The sequence below is a fragment of the Pleurodeles waltl genome, chromosome 5 (genome assembly GCF_031143425.1).
Source record: "Pleurodeles waltl isolate 20211129_DDA chromosome 5, aPleWal1.hap1.20221129, whole genome shotgun sequence".
NCBI lineage: Eukaryota > Metazoa > Chordata > Amphibia > Caudata > Salamandridae > Pleurodeles > Pleurodeles waltl.
In genome coordinates this window covers 772066865-772087803 of record NC_090444.1, presented here as the reverse complement: position 1 = coordinate 772087803, position 20939 = coordinate 772066865, and the positions used below count along the sequence as shown (strand labels likewise).

The following is a 20939-nucleotide window of genomic DNA, read 5'->3' as shown; positions in this document are numbered from 1 at the left end:
TTTGGGGGTGGGGGGGGGGGAACGTTTGTGGGAGATTACATGACTAGCTAGAATATTGATACTGTTTTTTACGTAATAATAGAGCTAGTGGAATAAATGACCCTTTTCCAGTAAGAAGCAGTTACAATACTGGATGCCCCTCAATAATTAATTGCTGTCTCAGATGTCTGTTGGAAGCTGTCCAGTTCTTTCAGGTCAGGACCTGACGACATTCCAGGGCAAGCATTTGCAATGCAATAGGTCTGGCGTTTGCTCGAGTTAGAGCTATTGGTGTTGTAAATTCCTAACTGGATGTTTCTTCCCACATCAAGTTTAACAGTCGACATAAGCATGCCAAATCAAAGCACCACAGCTGCCATGAGTGTGAAGGAGAGGCAGAAAAAAACTTTGCTCGTAGTCAAATGTATCAGCAAACATCCATGTAACAGGGTTGGTGTCCAAGGCGGTAACAAAACTGCCCAAGAAGGGACAGACTTGAAGCATTTACTAATGATAACAAAGAATTTTTGAAAGGCAAGCCCACATACGAGTGAAAGTGATGGGTGTGCGGTGGGCATGGTTAAAAATCCACAAGACGTACAGGTCAAAGCGCTTGCGCTCAACATGAAAAAAAAAAAAAAATAGTGTTGATAAAGGCAGGCCAAAAGTAAGTGCCAAACTCCGGAGAGGCTAATACTTAGGTAAGGAACAAACCTAATCGTCCTAATGGGAGGCTGGAGAGAGTTGAATTCTATAGTGGGGTGCTTTGTCATTCCCATAGGTAAAACTGGGTGCTTCTTTGGTGATGGATGTTTAGTGATCCTTTGGAGATTTTTCTAGAGTGTGGGTTTCTCTACTGGATGGTGGTGCATGCTATAAGGTGCTGTTGTACCTCACAAGTGTCAGAGGTTTCCCGGAGGCTTCCTACGGGATACTGGGGATCCTATATATGAGGCCGGTTGCATCATACTTGCACCAGGTAACATGGTACATGTGCAACACAAATGAGATTTGTGAGGCCACTTGTTGCACCTGGCCCTTTTTTTTTTTTTTTTTTTTTTTGTTTTTTGCAGGGTCATCCCCAGTTTTTCTTTCCTCCTTCCTCCTAATTTTTCTGAACAGTTTTTGTTGGCTTTAGGATTCTGGGCACTTTACCACTGCTAAAACAGTGCTAAAATGCATATGCTCTGTGTAAATTGTACTGTTGATTGGTTGATCCATGAATGGCATATTTGATTTACTGGTAAGTCCCTAGTAAAATGCAGTAGAGGTGGCCAGCGCCTGTAAATCAAATGCTGCTAGTGGGCCTGCAGCACTGGTTGTGCCACCCACATTAGTAGCCCTGTAAACATGGCTCAGACCTGCCACTTCAGTGTCTGTGTTGCAGCTTTAAACTGGCAATTCGACTTGGCAAGTGTACCCACTTGACAGGCCTACACCTTCCATTTTTACTACGTCAGGCCCCCCTAAGGTAGGCCCTAGGTAACCCCAGGGGCAGGGTGCAGTGTATGTTTAAGGTAGGACATATATTATTGTGTTTGATATGTCCTAGCAGTGAAATACTGCCAATTGAGGCTTTCACTGTGCAAGACCTATCCCTCTCATAGGTTAACATGGGGGGCTGCCTTTAAATATCCTTAAAGCGCAGATACAAATGTGGCGTTTAGGGGTCTCTGAACTCACAATTAAAAAATACATCATTTAGTGAAGTTGGTTTTTAAATTGTCTGTTTGAAAATGCCACTATTAGAAAGTAGGCATTTTCTTGCTTAAACCATTCTGTGACTCTGCCTGTTTGTGGATTGTCTGTCTGGGCCAGTTTGACAGTTGGGCTGTTTTGCAACTCTCTACACAGTTACACAAAAAGGGGTGGGGTGTAGGCTGCATATCCTGTTGAGCTAGAGGGGAGTGAGGAGTGGTCGTTCACACCTGAAAGGACTGTACCTGCCCTCACACAATGCAGTCTCCAACCCTCTGGTGTGCATCTGGGGCCTGGCCTGGACGAGGAAGGATCTTGAAAACACTTTGAGACTTTGCTTTGAAGTTTGCCAATTTCAAAAGCAGAACAGGGTATAAGAAGACCAAAAACCCCAGACTTTTAGAATCTTTCTGGAATCAAGCGGAACCTCTGCCAGGTAAAAGAGCTGGAGAAGGGGTACTGTCCCTTTTCTGTGTTGCTTTGCTGGATTGGCCTGCAGTTGATGCTCCTGTCTGAAAAGGGTTAACTTTGCTGTGTGTCCTGCTTGAGAAAGTTCTCCAAGGTCTTGGAGTAGAGCTTGTCACCTGTTGGAAGTCTCAGGGACAACAAAGACTTCAGTTTCCTCGACCTGCAGCATTGGAAAATGTGTTTTTTGTGCTGCTCAAGAGGAGAAACCACTGCGACGCCGCTGGCCTGCACCGTGAACTGCCAACGCCACATGGAGTCGCATTGCCCCGCTTGGCACCGCGAGCCTGGTCTCACCGACGTAGTCATCGGAAGACTTCACCGAGCCGCTGCTCGCACCGTGACCTGTGGGCCCCGCACTCTGGCATCGCCTGCTGACACCGCAGCCTGGGCATCCCCGACTAAGCCGTTCCTGCTGCCACTTTGGCCTGTGGACACTGCTCATAAGGAGCACAAAACGCTATCCCGTCCCGCAGCCCCGGTCCACCAACACCAGCAACATCGACTCCCGTGTCGTCACCAGGAATCCCTGCCTGCACCCTGGCCTGTGGACACCCTTTGTGAGGGTCACGCAGCACACTCACATCCTGCACTGCTGGCTTGGGCCTACCGAAGACACCGCTGGACGACTGTCACCGAGCTGCTGCCTGCACGTGACCTGTGGGCACCCCACGTCGCACCTTCCCGCTTCGCACCACAGCCCCGATGCCATCCACTCCAGCGCTCCTGACTTAATCAGCCCGGAGTTCAATCTGCAACGCGTGTGACTTCAAGGGCCCGAATACCACCATCTCCAGATCCTACACCAGCGACGTCACTCCCCGACTCCGTAGCTGGCCCGCTACGCGGTAGCCTGCCTGAACTGTTGGTTTTGTTGATCATAATACAGTGATAGTCCCAGCTGGAGCTATTGACTTCAAGGAACTGTATTTTTGAGTAAATCTTGCAAAATTCATATCTTGAACAATGTATGTTGGATTTTTATCATTTTGGTCTTGTTTTGCACCGATAAATACAGGGCATTTTTCTATAACTGGTGTGGTGTCCTTTTGTTGTATTTTCACTTATTACTGTGTTATGTGCAAATGCTTTACACACTGGTTCTGAGATAAGCCTTACTGCTCGTGCCATGCTACCAAGGGGGTGAGCAGGGGTTATCTGAGCGGTTATCTCCCTTATCCTGATTAGAGTGAGGGTCCCTACTTGGACAGGGTGCAAACTGACTGCCAAATAGAGAGCCCATTTCTAACACCACTCAAGGCCAGAAACTCTGCATGGCTCTCAGTAGCTCCATAAATCTGTAGAAAAGCAATGCATCGCAAATCACTGTGTTGCCCCTCTCTGCACAAGTGAGGCATTGCATGGGTGTTCCCATGCAACTCTCATGGTTTTTGACGCATTCCCAGGTTCACCAGAACTGGTAAACATAGGAATGCTCCAAAAAGATACGCCTTGAGGAGAGGTGTAACCAGGAGAAATATCTTTATTTCTCCTCCTTACTTCCTGTTTCTATGTGTGCTATAATCTACAGTACACAAGGAATATGCCTCTGAGGACTGTTTTTTTTGTGCAGGAAGGTGTCCCATTCTGCCCAAAAACAATCCTGAATGCAACTTGGACCCCTTTGCACCACGGGGCAATTGTGCCTGTGTTGTTGCTAGGCAGCTAAAAAGACGCAAGAGCAGGGGAAAAGGCAGGAATTCACTATTTAAAAAAAATAAATAAAAAAAATACAGCACATTCCTGCCCTTTCCCTGTCACGCAGTGCAGCACAGCAAGAAGACTTGCTGTGCTGCACTGCATGACAGCCCTCATAAATAGGCCCTAAATGTTTCCACTGGGATCGAACAATGAAGTGGGAGGTGTTTCTGTTATGCTGTGTAACAATTTAAAGTAGTAAACCAAATAAGTGTAATGCCTATTTAACCCCCCAGTTGCAGTGTTAACAGAACACTTTAAGCAGAACGGTGATGGCACAGAGAGTCCTAGAACATTAGTGTGTGCTGTGGTGGCAGTAATGACGAGTTGTGCAGTTTTGCTTAGTGTTGCAGTCAATGTGTGATCCAGCTCTTCTGATGGGGTTTTTGTGCTTCCCATTGCATTTTACCTGGATGTTCCCATACATAGCTTTCACTCTTGCACAGAAACATGAAGACTGACTCAAGATCGTACAGGCTGAAAGCAGAGGGGCTATAAGGGGTAGAACATGTCAAATTAAATGACCAGGAGCAGTACACAACTACACAAAGCACAGGTGCGAGATGAGGGGATCATGAGCACGAACGAAGGCGGCAGGAAGGAAGATGCAACATAGTAAAGATTATAGATGGATAAGTACCCTCGGAGGAGGAGGAGGCGGAGGGGGAGTGGAGAGATAAGAGTAGGCAAGCAAGCCCGAGCACGCAGGGACTAAAGGTAAAAACAGAACTGAGAGCCCTGATCAGTGAATATTGCTGGGGTCCCTTGTCCATCGGGGCCAGTTGCATTCACCTGGGATGCAAGGTGCTTTGCCTGAGTGGCCAATTTCCAATGGGAAAAAAAACGTGAGAATGACCCTAGTTCATAAATCACTATTTTGCTTTAACATCAACTAACCAGTTGGAGGATAACCAAGATGGTGTGTGTTGGGTCTAGAAAATGGGAAACCAGCACTAACAAAATAGCTTAGGCACTGTGCAATGCTTATGGTGTCATCCGAGAAAGAAAAGTCACAAACCTATGCATCATTTACCTGAATGGATCTATTTTCTAGTCAAAGTCGAGAAATACACATCCCTGGATGTAGTTTCTGTGCATGTACACCTGTAGTGTACAGTAAACCTGTTCATATGTAAACGACACCTCGATTTTGTGACGCTACAAAGCCGCAGCAATGGTTGAGGCGATGCATGAGCCTTCATTTGAAAATAATCCAAGCATTATGAACAGTCATGCCTGCCATTTGATATAACAGAAATGCAAAAAATACTTTGATAATCCATGCACACTTAAGCTATCTTCATTGTTTATGCTTCTCACAAAGGATTTGTGATACACCGTGGGATTCCCATCCAAAGGTTTATGATCCTAATCTGCTTTTGTTAGTGCTCTGAAGCAGCCTCATGACTGGGCGATCGCTTTCCAAAAACAACAAATAATTTAGATGTGAATCATATAGAAATGTGAAAACCACTTTTTAAACTACATTTATCTGTTCTAAAGTCACATATATATCTTTCTCTACATATTGAGAGGTAATTCAACTTTTAAAGTGGCACAAAGTTTCAAGATTGAAAACCAAAACGGAGGCAAGCTTGGACTGTATGTTTAAAAAGAGCTGTTTTGAATGAGTAAAGACGTTTTTTTGTGTGTATTTGATTCAAGCCATAACACCAAGGTGCTGATAAGTGTTTAAGACAGCATTCAACGGCACTAATGAACATGTTTAAGACATAATGATGTACATTACACCTTTCAAAGTTATTTCAATGATTTCGATAAAATCATTAAAATTTGGTTTGTAAAAAATAAATATCTCACTCAGGGTGATCCGGCCCTGCCAGGCAGCTCTATAGATTGCAGTAAATATTGTTTTCGAAATAACTGATTTAATTAATCAGTCTAATCATTTGCACCTATGGTCTCTGCTTGGGTTTGTCTCTGACCTAAAGCCTGTACTTATATTATAGCGCACACATGCATGATGAATCGAGGTTAGTCCGGTATAGCTTTGCATACATAGAAATCTCAAAGTTGATCTGCAGTTGGACTCCTTCTATTTTGTGCCTCAGGAAACTTTTCCAGCATCGTTCCAGCTCCTTCGCTTGATCACATTGTGTGACTGTTTGATTCTAGGCAAATCATTTCCTCTCACTGTACCCATTCTAATTTGTTTGTGAACATTGTGATTATCTATTATCAATATTTCGTGTTGTACAAATGACTGGACAGTCACTTATTCAGGTAGACCTACTAACCCAGTTATTATTGAAGTGAAAATGTTCTAGAATGTTGTTCATTATTTTTCTCTCGATCTGCCTTCCTTACTTAAGACTTGAAGTACATCACATCAACACCTCATATAGCATGGATTTAATGAAATAGTGTTTTAAGTGGTCATTAAAAATTACACAGTAGATCAGCAAATCTTTTTCTGTAACTTTGTTTTACAATTGACTCTCAAATTGGGAATATACTTTGTGATAATTTATATCTTGAAATGTAATCCTCAATGTAGCATAGGCTTTAGAGACATTTTCGTGGGAAACTGGCTTGGAAATTTGAGAAACACAATTCTGTTTTTTTATTTAAAAAAGGGCAAGTGTAAATGTAGCCTTTGTGTAATTCGATTCCCTCCAGAGGCCTTGCATTATTCTTTCACAAAGAAAATGGGTTAATCTAATCCAGCCGCAGTGCAGTCTACCTACAGGACAGCCAAAAGAACAAGCAATGATGACTCATACATACAAAGCATATGTAAGCACAGTGCATGGCTTCTTCATAGAACACAATACATCACAGGGCGATGCAGAAAGTTTCTTCAAGCAGAACAGGTGTGGCTCTGGCATCACCTGTGTGTGTTCTTCTCAGAGAATGAATACAAGGCAGACATAAGCCATTCAAATTTTCTTTAGTCTGACCGGTACAGGCTGAATCCCGGGTCAGCAAGCTTCCTTCACTCACAGCTGTCGCTGCCTGGTCAGCAGCAGTGCACTAACTCAAGTAGAGTATGGGCACAGTGGTGCAAGGCTTCTCGCAGGGAGGACAGTTACAGAATGCCAGCTTCCATGCAAGATCCAACATGTATGGAACAGATATAGGAAGCATCAGGGAGGGCTAAATATGTCATGTACCATCGGGTATTCCCTAGGTGTACTGGTGCCCTTGGAGACCATTTTTTTAAAGCCCAAGATGCACCCGGTGCCTCTGCCCCTTTCCCCAATTTCAGTAGTATAACTATAGCTGGCATCTAGAGGGGAAAAAAAGGGAGGGACGAAGAGGGAAAGCGATCAGAGTGGGAGAACAGTGAAAGGAGACAGAATGGATGGAAAGAGAGATTGTGCAAGAAGATGGAGAGGGCTGGTTTGAGCATTTTTGCTAGGGGTGCTTTTGGTTCCTGTGAGAAATTGGGCTGTTGGCTGACTGGAGAGTGAGCTCTGGTCAAGGAGGAAGCATAATTCTTGTCAGGATAAGGCACATGTAACCCGAAATTACCCTGTGCTTACCCTCTGGTAGCTTGGGACAGAGCAGTCAGGCTTACCTTGAAGGCAATATGTAACGTATTTGTGCAACACTTCAAAAAGTATATCAGTGAGAACTCCACCCAAAAAGATCCCACGCCAGTTTAGAACAATATAGATACATTTATTAAATAAAACAAGACCAAAATGACAAAAATCCAATAAGTAGAAATTGAGTTATGCATTTTTGAAGATTAAACTGTAAAATAGCACTTAGAAGCAAAAAGCGTCAACCAGGGATATCCAGTAGCACCAGATTGGGACAAAGTCAAAAGTTAAGCCTGACCTGCCATGAAGCGTAGGCCAGCTACAGGGACCCAGTTAGGCTCGCTGAACCAAAGCACCTTAAATCCTGGTTACGGAGAGTTTCATTGGTTTTGAGCCAGGCAGTACATGGTGATGCCTCAGTTCTGAGCCACGTAGCATAGGCAATGAGTCAGTTCTTGGATGTGGCAAGGCTTCCATGCAAGTTCCTGCTGTGTCTACGCTGAGGATGCAGGGGCCTGCAGTGCAAAGACCAGAGTCAAGGATGCGCTGTGCAGTTGAGGTGATGCGACCGTCCTGATGAGTACAGTGGCTGCAATGTGGAATTTCGCGGTCCAGGTTGCCATTGACAGGAATTATGTAAAGGCTGCACCGGGGAAAAAGTTGCAGTGGTGGTACTGAAAGCAGTACGTTGGTGATATGTCTTTTCTCGCAGCAGCAGCGATGCATCAACTCCGCTCCTTCAGCAGAGGATGCGTCCGTTCCACTGGAGCAAGTACCTTATGCCTACTTCAAATGGTTCAAGACTGGGATGGCACCTCTTGTCAGGGCAGACTTATAAGTCAAAGTCCAAGTGTAGGAACAGGGTGGTTGGAAGTCTTTTATGTCCCTGAGACTTCGGATCAGGAGGCTAGTCAGCTATCTCTTGCAATCACTCTGAGGTTCTGGGTTGGAAAGATGCAGGTCCAGTCCTTGTCACTCCCAGGCAAGAAGGCATCAGGCAACGGGTCAGCACAGCAAAACAGCAGTCCAGTAGAGAAGCAGCCCTTCATCAGCACAGCAATCCTTCCTGGCAGAGTATCCACAGGTACCGAAGTGTACTGAATTGGTGGTGTCATAGGTCCAGTACTTATACTGAGTTGGGCCTTTGAAGTGGGGTAGACCTCAAAGACATGCCTTTGAAGTGCACAGAGTCTCTGCCCTGGCTCCAGGCTCACTGCAGGTTATGCAGCCCTTTGGGTGTGGGCAGGACACAGCCTATTTAGGTGTGAGGCTGTGCCCAAGTCTCTTACCCTGCCCCCCCCCCCCCCCCCAAAAAAAATGCTGCCCAGGAAGGCCTCTTAAGGCTTATTGGGTCACACTTAAGCTCCAGGAATACACAAAGCCCAGCTGTCACCCCACTCCAGGAAAGTGATCGGAGACCAGCAGCAGGCACCAAAAGCAAGAAAATGGCAACTTTTTAAAAGTGGTATTGTCTGCATTGCAACTTAAATTCCAACTTGACCATATGTTTGGATTTTATTGTGATTCCAGGGACACCAAACTTGCGGGGGTTTCTCTTCCCATTTGGAAATGCTTGTAAGGTGTAATTTAACTCTAATGTTATCCAACTGGAGAGGTAGGCCTTGCAGTAGTGAAAAACAAATGTAAGAGTTTTTCACTATTAGGACTTGTACTTTTAAGTTATACATGTCCAACTTTTTAAATATACTGCACCCCTGCCCTTGGGGCGGTTTAGGCCTACTTTAGGGGTGACTTACATGTATTAAAGGTATGGGCTTGGCCAAAGGTTTATTTTACCAAGTCGGCATGGCAGTTTAAAACTGCATACATATACCGGAGACCTGTTTAAAGGGCTACTTAAGTAGGTGGCACTTGTTTTGCTTTCACTAATGACCGAGCTGACAAAAATCTCTGGAATGCACTTCTTAGTTTAAAGAAGACATTCATTATTACTTCACCACGAGGTTCCTGAGAGAGGAGATTAGTAGGTTGGAGGCACACATTTAAAAATAGTCATAGCAATGAAAGGAAAATATATCAAAATAATTCTCTACTGCAATGTACACAGCAAATATATGTGATTATATAATAGCATAACTGCCAAGCAAAGAATAAAAGGAAAAATTCATCACCGTAGGGCCTATCACTGCTCTTCGTATTTCTCATGCCAGCAAGTTGATGACCCCTGTTCAATTGCAAGAGTTTTTTTTCCACCCTCACAGGAGGTCAGGCAGTTGACGTCCACTCCTGACTGAAGTCTCGGAAAATTCCCCCTCGCTGCTGCCCAGGGGCACTTTTTATAGAATAAATAATGAAAGCCTTCTGAAAGGCCCTTCCTATAATATTCAAAACATGCTGGCTACTGTAGGTCAGAGTTGGAAGAAACAACGTTGAAAGTTGGCCAAGTTTTCAGGACTCTCACTCCCAAGGCTGAGTCCTTCCCTGCACTAAAGAAAAACACAAAATATGCGCTTCTTTATCATGCTATCGTGTTCGGTGAGAGAAAATACGAAAAACACAAGCTTAGTTTACCATGTGAAAAAACACAGCTCATCTGCAATGTCGAACGCCACGATAAAGCCAATAGGCAGCTAAGCTGAATACAAAATGTAATGTGCTGGTGAACATTGAACTACTAATTTGCACAGTGGTGAAACAGTCAGTGGTCAAACATACTTAATTTCATTTCAGCACTCAGGCAATCAGGTTGCAGGCCCGCTAGTAGCGTTGAATTTACAGGCCCTGGGCACATGTAGTGCAGCCTACTAAAGACTTCTGAATAACTGAAATATGCCAGTTGGGTATACGCCAATGTTACCACGTTTTAGGCAGAGAGCACCAGCATTCAAGGACTGGTTATCAGTGGTAAAGTGTGCAGGAACTTAAGACCAGCAAAAACGATGTCTGCAAAAACAGGAGATCTGTGGGCAAAAATTAGGGGAAACAACACCAAGGTGTGCCAAGGTCTAACAGTTCCCTAGTCCCGCCATAGCAGCAGGGCAAGCAACAGCAATTCTTCCACACCTCTGGCCAGTACCGGTAGGGAGGTGGCTTTTACAGGAAGAGGAAGCCAGGGAAGGATCACAGATAGGATGTACACATTCAGAAGGAGTGAATGCTTGTACTAGTGGAGAAGGGTAATTTGAGAAAAAAGCAATTGCCTGGGGAGGTTGTTGGAAATGGGGTCTCTAGTTCGCAGTCAGTTTGCACCCTGTCCAAATAGGGACACACAGTCTAGTCAGGATAAGGGAGAAGGGAGACCCACTCAGATAACCCCTGTTCACCCCCTTGGTAGCTTAGCACGAGCAGTAAGGCTTATCTCAGAACCAATGTGTAAAGCATTTGCACATAACATACAGTAACACAGTGAAAACACTACAAAAGGACACCACACCAGTTTTTTAGAAAAATAGCCAATATTTATTCAAAACAAGACCAAATATGATTAAAACCCAACATACAGTAGCAAAAATATGAATTTTACAAGATTTACTCAAAAATACAGTTCCTTGAAGTCCATATCTCCACCTGGGGCTATCACGGCTGCGTTAGCAACAAAACCAGCAGTTCAGTCTGGCCGTGGCATCGCGGGCCAGCTACGGGGTCAGGAAGACCTGCAAACAATACCTTGGGTGTCGTGATCCTCTCGGCAAGCTCCGGAGTGCAGCGTTGCGGACGTTGCGGTGTCTGTTCCAGAGTCGATGCGGGAGTCGTCGGACCCTTGAAGTTCCCACGTGTTGCGGATCAAACTCTGGGCTGATAAAGTGAGGTGCGCCGGTGTGGATGGCGTCGGGGCTGCGGTGCGAAGGGGGACGATGTGACGTGCGGTGCCCACAGATCACGGTACAGGCAGCGGCTTGGTGACTGCGTCCAGTGACGTCTGTGAGACCAGGGCTGTGGTGGGTCTGGGGCGGTGTGATGTGTGGGGTCCACAGGTCATGGTGCAGGCAGTGTCGTCATTGCTGAAGCGCTGTCATCTGTAGGTCCAAGCCATCAGTGCGGGACGGTGCTTCGTGACCCTCACAAGCGGTTTCCACAGGCCACTGTGCAGGCTGGATGCCTGGTGACGACACAGGATTCGATGGTGCTGGCGTCTGACCTGGGCTGCGGTGCGGGACGGTCCTTTGTGTACCTCACAAGTGGTGTCCACAGGCCACGGGTCTCAGCAGGAGCGGCGGCGTCGGGGATCCCCAGGCAGCAGTGTGAGCAGGCGATGCCAGAGTGTGGGGCCCACAGGTAGCGGTGCGAGCAGTGGCTCGGTGAAGTTGTTCGATGACCGCGTCGGTGAGACCAGGGTCGCAGTGCGAAGCGGGGCAATGCGACTCTGTGCAGTGTCGGCAGGTCATGGTGCAGGCCAGAGGCGTCGCAGTGGTTTCTACTCTTGAACAGCACAAAACACAGTGCTGCAGGTAGAGGAAATTGAAGTCTTTGGTGTCCCTGAGACTTCCAGTAGGAGGCAAGCTCTACTCCAAGCCCTTGGAGAACTTTCTTAAGCAGGACACACAGCAAAGTTCACCTTTTGCACTCTTTTTTTTCAGGCAGAAGCAGCAACTGCAGGGGTTTTGGGTCTTCTTCTTATACCCTGTTCTTCCTTTTTAGTTGGCAAACTTCAAAGCTAAGTCTCCAGTGTGTGCAAGATCCTTCCTTGCCCAGGCTAGGCCAAAGACGCACACCAGGGAGTCACAGACTGCATTGTGTGAGGGCAGGCACAGTCCTTTCGGGTGTGAATGACTACTCCTCCCTCCTCTCTAGCTCAGATGGCTCATCAGGATATGCAGGCTACACCTCCACCCCCTTTTGTGTCACTGTCTAGAGAGGTGCAAAACAGCCCAACTGTCAAACTGACCCAGACAGACAATCCACAAACAGGCAGAGTCACAGAATGGTAGAAGCAAGAAAATGCCTACTTTCTAAAAGTGGCATTTTCAAATAAACAATTAAAAAACCAACTTCACTAAAAGATGTATTTTTAAATTGTGAGTTCAGAGACCCTAAACTCCATATTTTTATCTGCTCTCAAAGGGAATATGCGCTTTAAGGATATTTAAAGGCAGCCCCCATGTTAATCTATGAGAGAGATAAGCCTTGCACAGTGAAAACTGAATTTGGCAGTATTTCACTATTAGGACGTATAAAACGCACTAGTATATGTCCTACCTTAAACATACCCTGCACCTGGGGCCTAACTTAGGGGTGCCTGACATGTAGTAGAAGGGAAGGTTTAGGCCTGGCAAGTGGGTACACTTGCCAAGTCGAATTGGCAGTTTAAAACTGCACACACACACACACTGCAGTGGCAGGCCTGAGCCATGTTTACAGGGCTACTAATGTGGGTGGCAGACCCACTAGTAGCATTTGATTTACAGGTTCTGGACACCTCTAGTGCACTTTACTAGGGACTTACCAGTAAATCAAATATGCCAATCATGGATAAACCAATTAACAGTACATTTTACACAGAGAGCATATGCACTTTAGCACGGTTTAGCAGTGGTAAAGGTCCCAGAGTCCTAAAGCCAACACACAGGTCAGAAAAAATAGGAGGAAGGAGGCAAAAAGACTAGGGAGGACCTTGCAAAAAGGGCCATTTCCAAAGGAGGTGATTTAAACAAAGTGGGCATTAGTAGACCAAGTCTGTCATACACTGAGGGGTGAATTTGAGGCTGAGGTTATCGGAATTAGCAGAAGATGGAAACATAAGCAGTTTGTTCCCTTACGTAGACCTAACAACTGGACTGAGTGATAACAGCCTCCCTTAGATTTTGTTTATTTTATGTGTTTTCCTAAACCTCTGAAGCCAAACAGAGTGGATATTGTTAGGGTAGTAGCCAAAATAATATAACTCCGCCCCTCCCGCGGACCCCCACCTTGAAGGACATCTCTAATGGCACTGCATGAGCAAAGTCAAAACTTCGGGTAAAAGAGCTCTTTTCACCGCTCCATTGTTCTATCATTTCAGTCATTAATCCATTCATTCGTTCCCCTGTCCATTTCACTCTTCCATCATTATACCCACTCATTTGTTCTTAATTTATCCTTGACATGTGCCTTGCATCTTTTCTTCTATCCTTTCACCCTTCTAGCAACGCATCTATCAAACCATTAATTCACCCATTCATCCACCCTACTAACCATCCTTTCCATGCACCCTTTTACCCTTCTATCCACCCAACCCATCATTTCACCTGTCCACCCATTAATCCATCCCTCCTGTCCCCTTTCCAGATTCCTATCATTCCAATAATCCACCCAGGTGTATACCCTTTCACTTCTGTCCCTGAATTGTTCCACCTTTTTACTCTTCTATTCATGTGTTCTTTGATTCATCCATCTTTTCACCCATCAAACCCTCCTATACCTGTTCTTTCAGTTTTTTTACCCATCCAGCTTTTGATCATTTCACCCCTGTCTAAACATCCTTTTACCATCCACCTTTTAAGCCATTGATCTTCATCTTACCTATGAATCTGTTTACATCCATCCTTTCATCCATTTACTAATCCTTTGACCCTTCCATTTATTACCTTAACATTTTTATCTGCCCTTACATCTTTCCTTTCAACCTTCCTCCCACATTCCTTCCTTACTTTAACCAGTCATTCTTTATTTCACTATTGAGGGCCTGATTACGACCTTGGCGGAAGGGATTACTCCTAGCCAAACTTGACAGATATCCCGCCCGCCGATTTGCAAATTCCATAGAATATAATGGAACTTGTGATACGGCGGACGGGATATCCGTCACGTTTGGGACGGAGTAATGCCCTTTGCCAAGGTTGTAAATAGGCTCTTAGTCTTTTCTTACTCTTTCCTTTACCCTTCTCTTGCTTTCACCCTTCCCTACACCCTTGTAATTCCTTTAACCCTTTTTTTCTTCACTTTATAGTCTCTCCATCTTCCCCGTCTTATTCCATACTTTATTTCATTTTCAGTTCTCTTTACTTTCCTTTTCTTTTCTTGCCTTCTCTTTCTATTTGCTTCCCTCAGTTCTTTTAACTGCCTGTTGTCAAAAGATCTCTTTTGGACCATGCCAAAAAAGTACAGTAGGTCTAGAGCCAGCACAGGGTTTACTATTGGTTGGCTCGTTTTTCACACTCCTATGCTTTCTTCGTAATCCATGCCCATGATGGGGGTGTTAAACATTTTTGTTTTGTCAATTTTAAATTTTTGGGAAGACCCAGAATCTGTGATTTTTTGCTGCCGTACAGCTTTTTTTTTTTTTTTTTAAATTCACCTCTCCAAGGGGCGTCCCCCAATTACAGTACTGTAAATAAAAAATAAAAAATGGTGGGTGCATCATGCACATGCCCAAGTACACAATCTCACTAAAACATCATTGCATCATATTTTTGAGCGTAAACGTCATTGCGCTATTTTTTCTTTTTTTAATTTAACTTTGCTGCACAGCAGTTCAAATACAGTTCTAAAACTAATAGGTAACCATGTTGAAACCTGGTTTTGGTAATGCTAAATTGCCAGGAGCAAAAAACGGAAAAATGCCTGTTTGAAAACTGACATATATCTGTCCTGAGAGTGTGTGTGTGTGTCACTTGGGTCTTGTTGTGCCTGTTCCCAATATGTGTACCTCAACATGCTTAGAAGAACTTTTGAGGAACCCGTTTTAAAACCGTGATCATGCACAACTATTTCATGAGGAGGCAACGGTAATGCCTGCCCTTGTCCGGGAGCATTTAAATGAACACTCCACACAACAGCTCTGTAACAGACATCTTTATTGTTCAACATGCTGTTGTTGCATTGCGTGATAACCAGACCTTAACACCTTTCATTCTATTATGTAATTCCTGTCTAGAGTCCACCCAGGACTGCGAGGGCCCTGGTGTGCATGATACCTAAGACACTACAGCTGCCTGGGCCAAAGCAATTAATTACTGCCCCAATGAATGGGGTTGCACAATGCCTGCATGAAGACAATGGCAGAGTTATTCAACAGAACAGCCAGAAAGGCAACGACGAATTCTGTGATGAAGCGTGGCACCTCTATGCCTTTTGTGCTCACGTCTTTGAAAGATCACTGCAATGCACTGTTCTAACCTCAGGGGCATAACAAAAGCTCCCACTGTCCGGGAGAGGGGGCCCGAGCTCCTGGGGACCCCCTCAGCAAAGTACCTGGCCTTTGTGAGTCCAGAGGGGACCCCCTCAGCACAGTACCTGGCCTGTGTGACTCTGGAGCCCTTTCTAGTTTCGTTACGCCACTGCCAACCCTGGCTGTGTTACTGTAAACTATGATGTAAGGACGACCTGGATCTCACTCCTAACTGCCAGATGAGAGTTGGTTCAGCCACTTGTTTTTCCAGATACTTGTTACTTGTACTTTTACTTTTTTTATTGAATATACATGAGTGCATTTCACAAAAACACAGGACTGGATGATCTACTTACATTTGACACAGCACAGAGCAGCTTGAGATATATACATTCAATTTACATTTCCAATGTAGGGGTGTCTGACACCCTTATTTTCTAGCAATAATTGCGAATTAGACCTTTTTGTGGAATTCTCATGTGTTGCTTTGTAGTGTTTGTTCTAAAAATGTTGATTGGTTCCCTTTCCTCCTAAAAACTGAATTTCTCAAAATTGTCAGTGCCACGCCAATTATTGCTAACTCCAGTTCTCAATTTTTAGTTAACACTTCATGACCTGTAGGGAACTCTGCTTCCCTGGGCATATTCTGACATTTTAGTGTCCATGTTGGAAGCGTTCCAGGAGAAAAGTAGTACTAAAAACCAAAGTGAGAAATGGAACTTGGGGCCTGATTTAGAGTTTGGCGGGTGGGTTACTCTGTCACGAACATGATGGATATCCTGTCTGCCTACTCACACGTGCCATAGGATATATATATAGGGCACTTGTAATTGGGTGGATGGGATACCAGTCCCATTTGTGATGCAGTAACCTGTCCACCGAACTCCAAATCTGGCCCTTCGTTTTTTTTTTTAGTTTGACAAGAAATTTGGCCTCATTAGGGCTGTTTTGGAGGTTGCACCGCCAACAGGCTGGCGGTGCAAACTCTGGGATTCTGCTGCGGTCGCACCGCTGGGACCGCTGGTTTTCCGTCACGTAGGTCCCAGCGGTTTTAATCCGCAAGGGCAGCGCTGCTTGCAGCGCTGCCCTGGGAATTACAAGTCCCCTTCCCGCCAGCCTTTTCATGGCGGTATGAACTGCAGAGCAGACAGTGAAAAGCGCGATAGGTGCAACTGCACCCGTCGCACGGCCGCAACACCGCCGGCTCCCATGTTGCGGCCGGCCCAGCGGGGATGTCATAATGGCCACTGCGGGATGCGGCCGCACAGCTTTTACAACTTGGCAGGCGGCGGTTGCCGCCCGCAAAAGTTGTAATGAGGGCCATTGTCTCTTGTATGGAAACCCTCCGAAATACCGTTGTTCCTGCTGCCTGGGGAACTCTGTAACCCATACCGGTCAACTCTCCCACATCAGGTAGGTGTTTACCTGTATTCACCCGACTGACTAGCAAATGCCTGCCTAGATTTTAATGGGCTCACTTGCTTTTCAAACCAAGACCACCTTCCTAGAAAGTGTTAATTCTCCCTTCATCCTAAATGGGTCACCTAATTAAATGCATGATTACACCTGCATTTTTGAGTCAAGAGCGTGCCAGGTATGTAAACCTATTCAGCCAGTTCTACATTATTGAACCAACATTACTTTGAATGTCAGAAGGCAGAGGGAAAACAAATGTTCCGACTTTGCAGACCGTGTATGTTATTGTCTGCTGTTGTTTCTTTTCAGACCTTTGAAGAACGTAATTATGAATTCAGCCGCTGGGTTTCTACCCAGGTTGAAGGAAAGTCCTACAGTCATGCAATCGTGGAAGGATTTTGGCGTCTTTACCATTACATTGATGGCAAAAACACAGCAGGTAAGATAAACATTCTTATGTATTTGGGGAAATATGATGTATATGTATAATAACTACTGCTTTAGAGGCATTAGACTAGAATTGGGTTGTAAAAGTAGGATCGAGCTTTAAAAAAAGCAATATGGAAAGATTGTGTCGTTTTTCAGTAATGCTGAACCCAGTCACTTTCTGAAATAGTAGTTTTCCAGCAAAATAATTTATCATCTATTTTTTAAAAAGTTTATTGCGTTTTGTCCAATATACAACTAGAAAAGAAACTTGCACCCCAGTATAACAAGTAGTTATCAAGTTAACCGCGCCCTCCACAATATGACCAGGTATTTCTTTACAAGCTACATTATTGTGTCTGGCTCAAGTTCTCAGGGTTGGGGCCCCAACAAGTCAATAGATACGATGTGAGTGGGCCCCATATGTCTCGGTCTTGATGCCTGCGAGAGTTCTTTGGCATATAGTTCCAATTGCTCCTGGTAGTAGCACATGTCCCTCAACAAATGCCTGATCGTCTGGACCGTCCTGCTTCCCCCAATGAACCGTCACCCTCCTCTTTGCCAGCAGCAGGGCTATCACTACAACTTTGCGATGGTTTGGCTGCAGGGACTGAACTATTCCTTGCACACACATTTTAGGTGTGCATTCCACCCAGTATCATGTCCGTAAGTGTCTGCACCGAATAGCCGTGTATTTTCATACATCTCCAGGCCACATGTAGAGAATCGGCCCTCTCAGCCCCACACTTTGTACAATTATCATCAGTTCTCAGCCCATATTTACAGATTTGCATAGGACTGTAATACGTTTGCTGTAGATATTTCACATGTATTATTCTAAGGTTGCAATTGGGTGTGAGAAAGCTAGTGAGTGCACAGCTAAGTTCCCAGTCCTCTGGGCCCAGAGGATCATTTAGCGCAGTGTTCCATTTATGTAACACAGTGACTCTGCCTCAAGATTATCTCTAAGATATTTGTTATATCGGCATGCCACCAGAGCCTTCTGGGACATATGTGTGATTATGTATTGTAGCGCTTGAAGTGTGGGGGGCCGCTTCCAGGAAGGACCAGTAATGGTCTTTCAGAGCCAAGCGGAGTCTGTACCGGGTAATATGTAAAGAGCAATTAAGGTGCGGGTAGCGGGGTGTGCGTGAGTCCTGCCATTTCCATAAAGTGTCCTTCTGGGAACACATTTCCCAATATGATTATACCCTGACTTTGCAGTAATTTGAGAGCCTGCTTTTCATGCGTTGATAGGTTCGGTTGGCAGCGTAACGGAAGTGCTGGTGCAGAGAGTACGAGTTTGCCTGCTTGAGCCCCCAAGGATCGCCACACCGCCATCTTGCAGTCAACTGTGTTTCTCTTGCTTGCGTGTGACAGTTGTTTCTATGCGGCAATAGGGATTCTAGTGGTATATTGTGTGTTACAGCACTTTCCACCACCAGATGAGGCATGCACACCTGGGGGCAGTAGTGCTTGAATTGCGCCTGGGCACAGAGGTAATACAGCTGGATGTCTGGGACCTCAAAACCACCCCCGCTCATATGGTAAGGTAAGCGCTGCCCATTGTATCCTTGACTGCTTCCCTTCCCAAACCACGGTCAATATCTTGGAGCGTAATGTTTTAAAGAAATATTGAGTCAGCTGGATGGGTACATTGGTGAATAGATATAGAAGTCTAGGAAGCACTACCATTTTAAGCAGTGCTACTCTGTCAGACAATGGTAACCGTATTCATTTCGAAATTTTATCACCTAGCCTGCTCATGGCGGTGTTATAATTATACCAGACACGAGTTTGAGATCTCTATATATCCAGACCTCCAAGTACTTGACTGGATCTTCACTCCACTCCAGCTGGTAATCTAGGTGATGTGACATGGTACTTTGTGTGAGAGGCAATATTGTAGATTTCGCCCAATTAATGCTCAGGCTGGAGTACCGCTTGCATCGTGTATATATTCACAAATGACCTACCCCATATATCTGAGGTTCCTGCATGTATTCCACCATATTATCTGCATATAGGGAGATGGCCAGAGGACGGCTGCTAAAGCGCAGGACTGCTTTTGTCGAACTATACATGCTAGTGGTTCCAGGGCCAACGCAAACAATATGGGGGGAGAGGGAACAGCCCTGGCTCGTGCCCCGGACACTGACAGTGGTTGGGAGGTACAAGCATTAATTCGTTCCCAAGTTGACAGGCCTGCATATATGAGGCGGATCCACCATGTAAACTGTGGCAGTACCCCCATGTGGTCTAGCACTGAAAACATATATGTCCACTCAAGTGAGTTGAATGCTTTAGCTGCATCTAGTAGCACTGCTGCTGCCTGCATGTCTCCATCTAGATGATGGAGTGCAAAAACAGTGCAGGTTGTGAGCTGTGGATCGGTGAGGGATGAAGCCAGATTTGTCCGGTAGAACTATAGTGTGGAACAGGGGTTGTTGGCATGTAGCATTTATTTTGGCTAGAATCTTAGCAATGTTAATTAATAAGGGCCTGTATGGCTCACATTGATTAGGTGTTTTTTTCTGGCTTAATGAGGGTGACCATGAGAGCCTTCTGTAGAGAGGGAGGCAATTGTCCCGCTCTGTACGCTTCCTCATAGATGGTGAGTAAATGTGGGGCTAGTGTATCAGCAAACTCTTTATAAAATTTGCCTGTGCGGCCATCGAGTCCTGGGGTTTTACCATTTGTCAAAGTCTAATGCCTTCCCTCGCTTTCTCCACTGTCAATGGCTGTGCTAAATATTCTCGCTGGCCAAACGACAGCCAAACCAGCAATGTCTGTTCATGTAACGGTGCAGCGACTGCTTTATACACTAGGTAGTAGCTCTGGAAGGTCGCTAATATAGATGGGGTATCATAGACTACCATGTCATCTGGTTTTGATACCGCTGTAATGTACTCGGGTGGGCCCTGTGACCTCAGTTTCAGTGATGGGGTCATCCCTGGTCTCCGATCTCTCCATATGCCTTTGCCTTATGTCGCTTGGAGAGAAAGCGCACTGATCTCTCTGCCTCTTTTTATGCTGTGACATGCTCCCGTATCTCTGCAAGTGTCAATTGGTCGTGTCGTCGCATACTGGATTTCTAGCCCCTAAAGTGCCTTGTTTAATGTGAAGCCGTTGTGTGTGAATATCACGCAGAACGCCCACCTGCAGGCCTATACATATCCCCTTGGTACGAGCTTAAAAAGCGTCCCTTAATGTGAAGCTGCAGTCCACCAATCCATTGTTATTCCTGCATTGCCTCCCTCACACTCCTTTTTAAATATTACATCATGGAGTGCGGGGGTGCGGAACCTCCAGGTGAACGGGGAGGCATGTGTGCAGGCAAAGCCATCACTAATTTTACCGGAGCATGATCCTATGGGTTCTTTGGTAAGTGCTGAATGTCTGAGGTCCATGTGCTCACCTCACTGGTCACAAGCCAGTAGTCCAGCCGGGACCGGGTGCCATGCACTGATTAAGTGAATGTACCCTCTCTAACTGCTTGGTGTCTCACCCACCATAGATCCACCACAGCATGAGTGTCCATTCCCTCTAGTATCAATGTGGCTTCCCGCTTACCCTGCCAGTCCCCACTTGCAGATCTATCCATGTCAGGGTCTAAGTAGGTGTTGAGGTACCCTCCTCAGATAATAGCTGCAGGGGGTAATTCCAGTAATCGGTGCCATATCGCAGTATAAAAGTTTGTC

The 20939-nt window shown here is 45.4% G+C and overlaps 1 protein-coding gene across 1 annotated transcript in view; it reads left to right on the top strand.

Annotated features, from left to right (window-relative positions):
• Window positions 1-20939, top strand: part of LOC138296025 (heme-binding protein 2-like) — a 98086-nt gene that overhangs the window by 1359 nt on the left and 75788 nt on the right. Inside the window, exon 2 of the mRNA XM_069234730.1 lies at window positions 17122-17251. Coding sequence (XP_069090831.1) covers window positions 17122-17251 — 130 coding nt within the window. The remainder of the gene's footprint in view (window positions 1-17121; window positions 17252-20939) is intronic.